General features: G+C 29.2%; 1 protein-coding gene across 1 annotated transcript in view; it reads left to right on the top strand.

Moving 5' to 3' along the window:
* The first annotated feature begins 2,055 nt into the window (after window positions 1-2,055).
* The window catches only part of LOC106690722 (clavesin-1), a 26,654-nt gene continuing 17,763 nt past the window's right edge, over window positions 2,056-10,946 (top strand). Inside the window, exon 1 of the mRNA XM_014436248.3 lies at window positions 2,056-2,211. Coding sequence (XP_014291734.1) covers window positions 2,148-2,211 — 64 coding nt within the window. The 5' untranslated portion in view covers window positions 2,056-2,147. The remainder of the gene's footprint in view (window positions 2,212-10,946) is intronic.

Below are 10,946 nucleotides of genomic sequence, written 5' to 3'. Positions count from 1 at the left end.
ATCCTTAAATCATTAAAAAACGTAAATGATTGTTTACGGTTTTTGGTGATTTACACCTTTAGGATGCGTAAGATCAAATATGATGCTAATATGAGTATGATCATTTTAAAATTCACTATCAGTTCTAATTTCAGAGTTAGGTTAGCTGGAGAAAAAACAGGACAAGGCTAGAAAATTAACCATTGCAATTGCATCTTTCGTTTCCTAGCTGCAAATTCACCCAAACTTTGTTAGAAATTCGAATAATAAAAAATAAATTGAAATAACGTTAACTTTATAGTATTAGAGGTTTCCGCAAATTTACACGTTTTGAGTTTTTTCTGCACAAAATTGCACGTTTTACTCTTTTTGGGCTAATTCATTGTTGTTACATAAAATTTAATGTTAGAACTAAACGCTGAGGCGTGTTCATGCGAATATATATGGATTCCACAATTGTTTTCTTTATTTAATTTTTAGTATAAAATTGATAAACTTTTAAACTAAAAATTAGAGGTAGGGTAAGTAGGTAAAGCAATGCAATGATAACATATCAATATTTGAATTTGTACTAAAAATAAATAACAAGAAAACTTAAGTGAGAAATGTTCTTGAAATACTATTAACCAGTGGCTCGGGCAATTATGAAAAATTCTCTCTAGAACGAGTTTATTATAGAGAACGTTCAGTTTTATCGTTTTTAACTTCGATCCTAGTCTGCATTTTAATCCTTCATTCTTCCGTTTGACTTTGTTGTAACTATTGGGAATTTCCTCATTTTTTTTTTTGTTTATTAAATAAAAAAGCGAAAGCTAGAAAGATTATTTTGAAATGCTCCTTTCTACATAGTACCTTGCATATTTTTTCTAAAAGTTAAAGCTGATCTGGTTTTAAGAAGTTGAAAAATTGAATTTCAGCCTTCTTAATAGGAAGTCATTCAGTACAACTAGTTTTCTCATAGTTTTTCAATGGTGGACAAAATTTTATGTTTTTAATCAGAGTACTTCAGTTTGTTATGTAGGTTTGCGAAAATGTAGAGAATATTCAGCGAGTTTAATTCGATTCAAAGTTAAGTAAGCTTTCCATGTCTGAATCTCTCTTTTATATAAAAAAGTTATAAGTGACCACCGTGTAATATTTTATTTTACATGTAAGGTGTAATGATAAAAATGATTGATTACAAACATTGTTTTGAAGAGGTACTAAATTGAAGTACAAATTAAAATGCTGGGATAAAGGCTTGAAATTTATTTATTTTTTTCCTGTTTACACTATATTTTAAAAAAAGTAATACACTCTGAACTACAAAATACACGTAAATTACATTTGTACAATTTGAGCAACGTGTAGTACAATGAAATAAACAGTTGTATAATTTTTAGATTGGAGGCTGGTCTGCTATTGAGAAATAGTATCATTAAATATTATTAAAATCATTAAATATTTTAAACATTATTAAACATTTTTAAACAATTAAAATTATTAAAAGCAATACATTTTTTTTTTCTTACCTCCTCGAACAAAGAAAGTGGCATTTACAAATATATACATATATATAATACATATATACATATATATAATACATATATACATATACCGGCTATTAGCAAGCGATAGTGGTGTAATGGTGAGCACAGTAGCCTTCCAAGCAATAAATATTAAATAGGTACTGGTATTATATAAACTAAACAAGAAAGTTTAATATTGCAGGATTTGGGTGTTATATACACATTTTTAGTTTTTACTATCTAAAACTGGTCTATAATTATAATGGATTTATTTTAGACATACGTTACAGTTTTAAATAACATAACAAGCAGGCCGACTTTTTCCTGATATTCGAAGAACTAAGTTCTCATTTTTGCTTGAGAAAATCCGAAACAGTCTGTTTATAAATTTGAATAGGAATGGGAAGTAAGGGATTCGCGTGCCTAACTCCAATTTAAGTCCGATAATTCAAGTAAATACGTTCTTCTGTTTTTAAAAAAAATAGTTTAATGTTTCGTGACGTGGAAGGTCGTTCCCAGATTTCATGAAATTAATAATATTTAATTGTTGAGGAGAACTAGTTTTTCATAATTTCAAGGCGAATCGTGGCACTCAGCTGTGGCCTCATACTTGCTGACGGCAGTTGAACCAAGTCAGTTTGCAGCTATCATCAATAAAGGATGGTCATCGTCGAAGCTCAGCATGAAGCGGACGTCATAGCCCAAGTGCGAAAGTTGCTTGAAGGTGAAAATAATTTAATTGATGGTTGTTCTACATTTTATTTTACTTTTTTAATATCTATATATATATATAAATGATAAGGGCATTATTCATATTAACCTTGCTCTCTTATGATTGTATTTTATAGGTTAAAAAATCTCATATAGTTGTTAACGTTAACGTTTAAATTAATATAGTCCTTGACTTTTGACTTTTGTGCTTAAAATTTAGCTAAATCGTTAATGAGATTTCAGTTGAGAGAAAATTTGGTAGTAGTAAGAAACAAAGATAAAAATCTAAATAAATAAATAGAATATTGATAGAACATTAAAAAAAAATAATGAATCCTCTTAATTTCGTTCTTTATCTTAATTACCCGTTTTTAGTTCTTTAACTTAATATTTTCATTTAAAATAGTAATTTATATAAATGCGTCAAAGGGGTTTTTAATGCTTTTGTTAAATTCCTTTATACTTGATAAAAAAACAGTTTTATATATAATCTTTTTAATTTCTCGAAACTGGTATTTATTTTTTAAATAAATTAATTGGTTTCCATTTAAGTCTCAATACTCTTTATTATATCAAAAACAGTTCAATGTTTCGGCCTATTCGTCCATCCACAAGGACAATCTTAAATATAAATTTACACCCCACATCCAGTTCTTTAAAAACGTTTTGCAGGCTGTTCTGCCCAGGTCATTAATTACAATTCATATTAGCTTATTTTGTCACAATTTCAGTAATTTTTAAACTTTTTATTTTTAGATCAACTTAACACTATCAACTATCATATAATAATAAATAAACTTAAAAAAAAAAGAATTGGATGTGAGGTGTAAATTTATATTTAATATTGTCCTTGAGGATTACTGAATTGGCCGAAACGTTGGACTGTTGATGATGTAATGAAGAGTGTTGAGACGATCTTAAAAAGTAATTATATCAATTAATTCCATCACAAAACTTTATTAAGTAGTTTTATTTTGATAAATTCTTAAAGCAATGGTATTCTAATTATACTTTAATATACTTAGGTAGAGACCTATCAAACAGTTTAGCCTTTTGTTTATCAGCATTGAAGAATGAAAATGGGAGATAACAAAGAGGCTGAAGTGTTAATAAAATAAAAGTATAATTGTTTCAAGAAAATTACCATTGTTTTAGAAATTTATCAAAATGATGTTATATAATACGGCTTTTTTATGAATTGATAGATATTTTTTTATTTAATGATCATTCAACTTGGCAGTGATAGCCAGTCATAGAAAAAAAACTTGGATACATCAATTTTAACGTCTCCTTGATAATCGGCTAAGGGCTGAAATGTAGGAGAGAAATAAAAATAGTTGAAAAATTGGAGTTTGTATTTTACATTATTTATTTTCTTATTCTATAATTTTTATGATAATTCCCCCCTACCTCTCGCATTTTAAATTTAGTCAATTAATTAAAATCCAAATATTAACAGAACTACTTCATTTCCGAGAGTTAGATTCCGAGTAGAGAACTTTTTATTTATATTAAACATGGCACCATTTATGCATATAGTCATTTTATTAAAAAAACATTGAAACATCTATTTATTTATTTTTTCACATCTACAGAATTAAATTCAATAAAAGTTATTAATGACAGTCATAAATTCGGTACTGTAACGACTATATAAAAACCTAACGCTTAAAAAAACAAACAAATAATCATAATTTAGAATGCCACATATTTATTATTTTTAGTAAAATTTATTGTTGTTTCTTACTTTGTTTTAATATAAAAATCTATATTCTATTTTAATAATAAATCTCTCAGAAAGTTCGATTAAAATTAATTATATATCTCTGTGTTTTTGACTGACTTAAATACTGTCCTTTTGCCGATATGAAAACAAGTAAGTTCAAGACAGTTTGATTGAAGCTTTTGAAATGAAATTTCTGTAGACTCCTAGAAGCGAATTGGCCCGGATCGGACAAAAAGTGAACCGCTTTTAATAAATACAATAAAATAGTATAAAGTGCTTTTAACATAAAATCAAAATAAGAAGATCTTTCTCTTAATTAGGAATGATTTATTTCAATCTAATTCCATTTTGTTATCCTGAAAAATTACAGATTAATTTTAATTATAAAGGTTTCACTTCTGAAACGTGAGTCGTGCGCACGCTTTATTTATCATTTTAATTTTAAATTAATTTTGCGTATATTTCATGCACAGTAATTAATTATTATTCTTTTCTAATTGACAATATATGACACCATTTTTAGAAATTAGTTCCATGTATATTTCTTCTTTTTTTTGGTTTTCACATTAATTTATAGATTTTATGTATGTAAGTATGTACAAATAAACGAATAACTATATGAAATGAACTACGTTTATGAATACTTTCACATCAAGCTAGTTATGAATACCGTAAATCCATACCATATATGCCAGTCATAGTAATATAAATACTTAGATAGATGTACTTTTGGAACATGTAATTAACACCAATAGCTTTGCTTATTTAGGATAAATATTTTTAAAAGAAACAAGTTACATCTATCCGAAAGTTACATTTTTTGAATTCACACATGCAGTTTTAGAGCAATTTGTTGCCAATATGCATAGCAAAGCAATGACCTTGAGCAAAACGCGTTCTTTAAGAAAACTCGTTTAGTGCTCTGGTGTGCCAATATATGTATGTTTAAAGTACGAGGTCGTGAGGAAAAGAGAACTATTAACACAAACTGCGCACTCCAGAAACAGAACTGGTTTCAAAAATATTTTTTGTGAGGATAAATTATTCGATAAAAAAAATGAATAATTAAAAAAAAAACAAACAATATTATTTTTATATATATTTTTATTTTAAGTTCATCAACTATTTAACAATATACAAAACTAAATTATGGCAGGACTATTGGCATAGAGAAAACTACGTAAAAATTAACAGTATCATTAAAAGAATGTAGACCTAGAAATGAATATTTATAAGACTTTTTTTTTTTTATGACTGCCCTTCTTAGCATCTACTACCCACTACCTAGCATTCACACTATCCTACCCCATTAAAGTTGGTTTACTTTCGAAGGTCAGGTTTTTTTTTTTCGGTAGCCTTAGATCTGTATAGAATTACAGGACTGAGCAAGATTTATGGAGGTGGAGCTTGGTATTCACAGAAAGTATAATTCAATGCAACCGTTTTCATAGTCCAAAGTAGCATTGGTTCGATGCAGCTATCCTCCTGAAGGTTAAGGTCCTTATAATGGATAACGACGGATCATTGGTTAGTTAACTTTGGAATTATCCAAGTTATGAAACACAATGGCCACTGTCCTGGATTTTGGAATCTCTCTTGCCAAACAATTGGTTTTGGACTTGTTAACTTCTAATCCAAGTTTTATGGCCTTATTCTTCAGTGCCAGGTAAGCTTATTCATGGCTTGAATAGAGTCACGAGTACCACATCATCCACAGAGGCCAAAAATCGGACTAGGTTAGGGAATACACTTCCATTTCCATAAAGGGCCGCGCCCATTTGCAAGTGTTCTGCCAAGTGCCAGAACAAACAATATACAGGCTACTGCTTCCAATTGCCGGAATAATTTTATCTTTCGCCATAAATCATAACTATTTATGTCACATCTTTCACAGTGAGTAATGGATAATAATAAATGAAAAATCACTACAGAAAAAATAAAAAAGTAATAAAATAAACATTTACCAAATACATATATGAGTATAGGTTCCAATAAGGAATCTTGTTTTACTGTTAAGTAATTTTAATTTTATTTTATTATGTGATCAGTTTTATTTATTATATAGATTCATATTTTTATTTAAACAATTCATGATAGTATTCTCTTTTATCTATATATTTCTTTATTATTATTTTTTCACGAACCGGCCAGCAAGGACCACGCAATTATCATTTTCGATTCATCCTCACACCTTCCGCCTTCCTTCTATTCCAATACCTTTTCATCCTCCTGGACTCTCGCTCTTCCTCAGTCCATTTTCTCCCTCGTCCCTCCTTTCCCACAAGAACCCTAACCTCTTTTAGTTTATTCCCAAGCGCTCTCTATCCGAAAAGTCTTCTGGTTAATAATATCTTTATTATTATTGTTAACTTATGAAATATTTTTTTCTTTTAATTCAGTGAGTACTATTGTTATTTCTATTTGTTTTTTCCTTATTCTCTTTTTGTTTTTTTGCTTTGTTTTTTCTATTCCAATAAATATTGTATGAATGACTATTTGAACACTTAATAATTAATTCCCTTTATTTATGACAGATTGTATTAATAATTAAGTATCAATTAAATAAAAACTAGAAATAGATGTAGATCCGATGTCTTTCTTCTCTTACATTTAAAATATTTATTTATAACGAGTATTGGTCGATTTACAATCTCAACTAGATCATATCACCAAAAATAATTAAAGGAAATCTTGCCTCTCCGTCTCACCGTCAATATTCCATGATAACAGCTCCTATTGACTTACCTTAAAAACGTTTAATCATTGCGATTACAATAATCCAACATATGACTATTGGATTAGGCATAAAAGTAGATATATTTCAAGTATAATGATTTCAAAATCAACGTAAAGAGCCATTATTGAAATATGGTTATATCCAGAAAGAGGTTATTCGCATATGTAAGCAATAGTAGCGGATAGAATCTAATGTTTTTGATACTATATCCATTTTACACTAATCCCCAACTTTACTCCAGATTCGGAAGAGCCATTTTCGATATTGGGCATGCCAGATTTATGGCCGCGAAAATAAGACTACGGGACGGAATATGATAAAATCGACAAACTAGATAGCAATGCGCATTATTTCAGCGCATTTCATGGAAATTTAATTTGTTCCCTGATGTCTAAAACGTATAAAGAGAGAAAAGAATTATTAACAAATAAATGTAAATACTAAGACTAAATTTATAGTCAAACTGATGCTTCAATTATAATAATTTCAGCGGGAAATTTTTATTAAAATGCTATATATTCATGATTATTATATTCTTTATATATTCTGGGATATTTCCTTATAGAATAATTATGGAATAATCAAGGAAAAATAGTATTATTTTAAATTTCTAAAAATATAATTAAATTATAATCACAAAAAATGTAAAATAAATATATACATTAGAAATATAACCGAAGCTGAGAGAAATTATCTTTTACAGAAATAAAAATAATAATAATAATAATAGTATATTGGTTGAAATTAGAACTTAAGGGTAGTTTCAATTTTCATGGAATAGAATATGATTAAATAGTTGATAGTTGAATTGAGAAATGTATATTAATTATGGACATAGAAAATTATGGATCTCCATGGCATTGATAAACTTATATCCATCTTAAAATATCCGTAATAGTTAGCTCTTTTAAGAATAACATTGCTCTAGAAACGTTAAAGGTTTCGTGTCCAAGACTGTGGCACACCAGTGGTAGTGAAATAGTCGAAAAGCCTGAGAGGGAAACGTTATCTTAGTTTCTGGTCTCACGTTTCCTGATGTTTGTTTATTGTATAATTATTTTTAATGCAGAATATAAAGAAAATAATGTCCGAAATTTAGTACAAGGTAACACACTTTTCTAATACTAAATGAGCCCCGTGGTTGTACCCACATTAAATTTGGACTCTCATATGTGGACACACATGACGAGTGTACGACCAATTCATAATTCTTTCTACCAATCAAAATAACTTCTGAGAACATAATACAAACAAGAAAATATGGGAAAGAGATTAGAGTCAACAATAGCTGCTCAATTATAATTAAATATAATGACGATACTTAAAGCAATAACCTGTTATTGACCCCTAAAAATACAAAATGACCTTTAATATAATCACCTATAAATTGCTATTGTCTCCTTTTTTACATACATTGTCAAGAAACAGAACCAAAACAAAAATTATGTTAATTTGTCTAAAGGGTAATCACGTTTCATGTTTTCCCACCTTTGAAAACTTAATCTTCGATTTTATTTCCAAAAATTCCATTTTATAACTTTTTCGTAACCTCCTTTATTATTATATTCTTATAATACATACATAGATATTACAGAGAAATGATATATGTATGCAAGTAAAAATTGCCTTGGATTGCCCTGTGGCATTATAAGGCTAACTGCAGGGTCCAATTAAAGTAGTTAAGAACATGGAGCCAACGCCAGTGGATTATTGAAACGGGGAGGGACATTCCACTGGTTTGGATATCATTTTATTTATTTTTTTTTTTCGTACCCTCCTGAAAATTTAAATTGGAAAGTGATACGTACATATAGTGGGGTATGCCATATGTACAGCTGTGTATATAAGATCCCTTGGATTGCCTTTTGGGATTATAAGGTTAGGTGAAAAGTCCAGTGAAGATAGTAAACATAGTTGGCTTACGCCAGCGGATTATTGGAACGGGGAGGGTCCGTTCCGCTGGTGAGGTGTGGGTTATCAGAATAATTACGAAGTTAAAAAAATGTATGTGGATCATTAGTTTCCATGGCTATGAAGTTGTCATGGCAACAAATACGTGTATATTTAGGTAATTATGCAATTACATTACTTATTACAACATTTTTATTATATTACTGCTGTTCCGTTATGTTCTTGGTTCGTATGTTAGTATTGTACGTCGGATATTTTAATTAATTTAATAAATTATTTTTTCTGAGTTAAGCCTGAATTCTTTACCCATAAATAAATATATCTTTATAACGTAAATGGAAATGTTCAAAAGGATTTGCTAGTTCCTTCGTTAAGTTAGCTCTATCACATGTGCTCCGTTTTATATTTTAGGTTTACCAGAAACGTCTGTCCATTTCTTAGAATAAAACAAAACGCAGTCAAGATCGTGTTAATCTTAATGGATGAGAAAAATCCTTTTTTGACAACATCGAAGACTGCGGAAATCTTGATTCAGCTAAACAAACGAGTTCGGAACTAGGATTGGTGTGGAAATATCCGAGATGGACGTTTTCATGCAACTTGAGTAACAAAGATACGTTTTTACCGAACAAAATCGACCTCTTATTGGATCGGATGATGACATTTTATAAAGAAGGATGTATTGTGAACCCGGAGAACCTGCCCCTACCACCACTAAACCGAAGTTGAGCCTAAGTAAGATAATGTTGCTTTATGGTGGGATATAAGACGACCAATACATTTTGAGCTGTTAAAACCGAACAAAAATCTAAATTCGAAGGCACTCTAACAAACAATTGGATAATTTAAAACCAAAATTTCAAAAAAATATGCTAGCAATGTTCAATTGGTAGGACATCATATTAGTTCATGATAATGCCAAACTATGAACTGCTTGGAGACTCGTCAGAAACATGCAGTGCTAAGCTGGGAAATTAAGTCATATCCAGACTACTTATTTAAGTTACGATTATCACTTGTTTCTGACCTTCCAAAATTGTTTGCAGAGCGAAAAATTAAAAAAAAAAACAAGAAAATATGGAACAAACACTGATTCAATTTTTCACCTTTGGGGATGAGGAATCATATAAAAAAGAGATATTTAAATTTCCATCACGCTGACAAGAAGTCGTAAATAATGATGGCAAATATATTATTAAAAAACATTTATTCAAAGAAAGATAAAATTACTATTTTGTTTATTGTTTTCTAAAAATGGGCAGAACTTTACAGTAGTCCTAGTATTAGTATAAATTTTTGAACATTTGTACTTTGTTGTATGTAACCTTATATTTCATTTATTAGGAGTTATGAAAAATAAAAAATGTTTGTTGTCTAGATTATTTTATTCGCAATTCTTTATTTTTTTTTTTTTTTTTTTTTATGTTCATTATTTTTTTTTAATGTTGTTTTAGTTATTTTAAAATTACCGCTCTACTCACCGTGATTTACTCATAGAAACTAAGTAAATATCGTTTTTATCTCAAAAGTAAGTATTTTTGCTTTTAATATTAGGAGGCTTCAGTTTCAGAAATAACTTTTTTTTCTTTGCATGTATTCTTCGGTGACAATGAGGTTCAAACCCGTTACTAGCAATGGTAGTTTCGTTGATATATCAATACTCACCATTATGGAATCATTTCCAATATAAAATGCCATAAATTCATAGAGCAGATTATAAAGGGACCTCTCTACGGTCATTAGAACGTCAGTAAAACCAAAGATAGATGTACAGATTGATCATGTAGGGGTATTACTGATGGATTACCAAGAAAATTTTGAAATCTGATTATTCAAAATTTGAAGTGGGCGGGAGGAGGGAGACGAGTGTTTCGTTCCAATCTTGCAGTTCAAATTAATATTACGGGCAAAAGCCAAAATAATCTTTCTTTTTTTTTCACTGATCGAAAGAGACATTTCACAGGATCCTTACTCTTTGATACCTCATTTACAAGTAAGCGTATCAGACTGATAGTGTCGAAGCCTTCGTGATCTAGATGAGATCATTCTGGCTTTGGAATGATGACTGACCCACAGACTGACAGATCATGTTTGGGTCCCTCAACAAAAGCAAATGATTTGTAAATCATATTAGAAACCCATATTTTCCTTCTATATGATTTAGATCTTAATTAACATAAATGGATCAATACAAATAAATTAAGAAGACTGCTTGATAATTTTTAATTATTTGATATTTCGCATGTTTATAATATGCATTTCTTTATCAATAATACAATCTACCACAACTTGTGCAATAATAAATAGTGATAAATAATCACATGTATAGTAGCAAAATTATAAAATAATAATAATAAAAAAATAAAATAAAAAT

The sequence above is a fragment of the Halyomorpha halys genome, unplaced genomic scaffold (assembly GCF_000696795.3).
Source record: "Halyomorpha halys isolate HHAL.00 unplaced genomic scaffold, Hhal_1.1 Scaffold1841.1, whole genome shotgun sequence".
In the NCBI taxonomy this organism is placed as follows: Eukaryota; Metazoa; Arthropoda; class Insecta; order Hemiptera; family Pentatomidae; genus Halyomorpha; species Halyomorpha halys.
The sequence above is the reverse complement of the archived record's forward strand: the minus strand, read 5'-3'. Positions and strand labels throughout refer to the sequence as shown.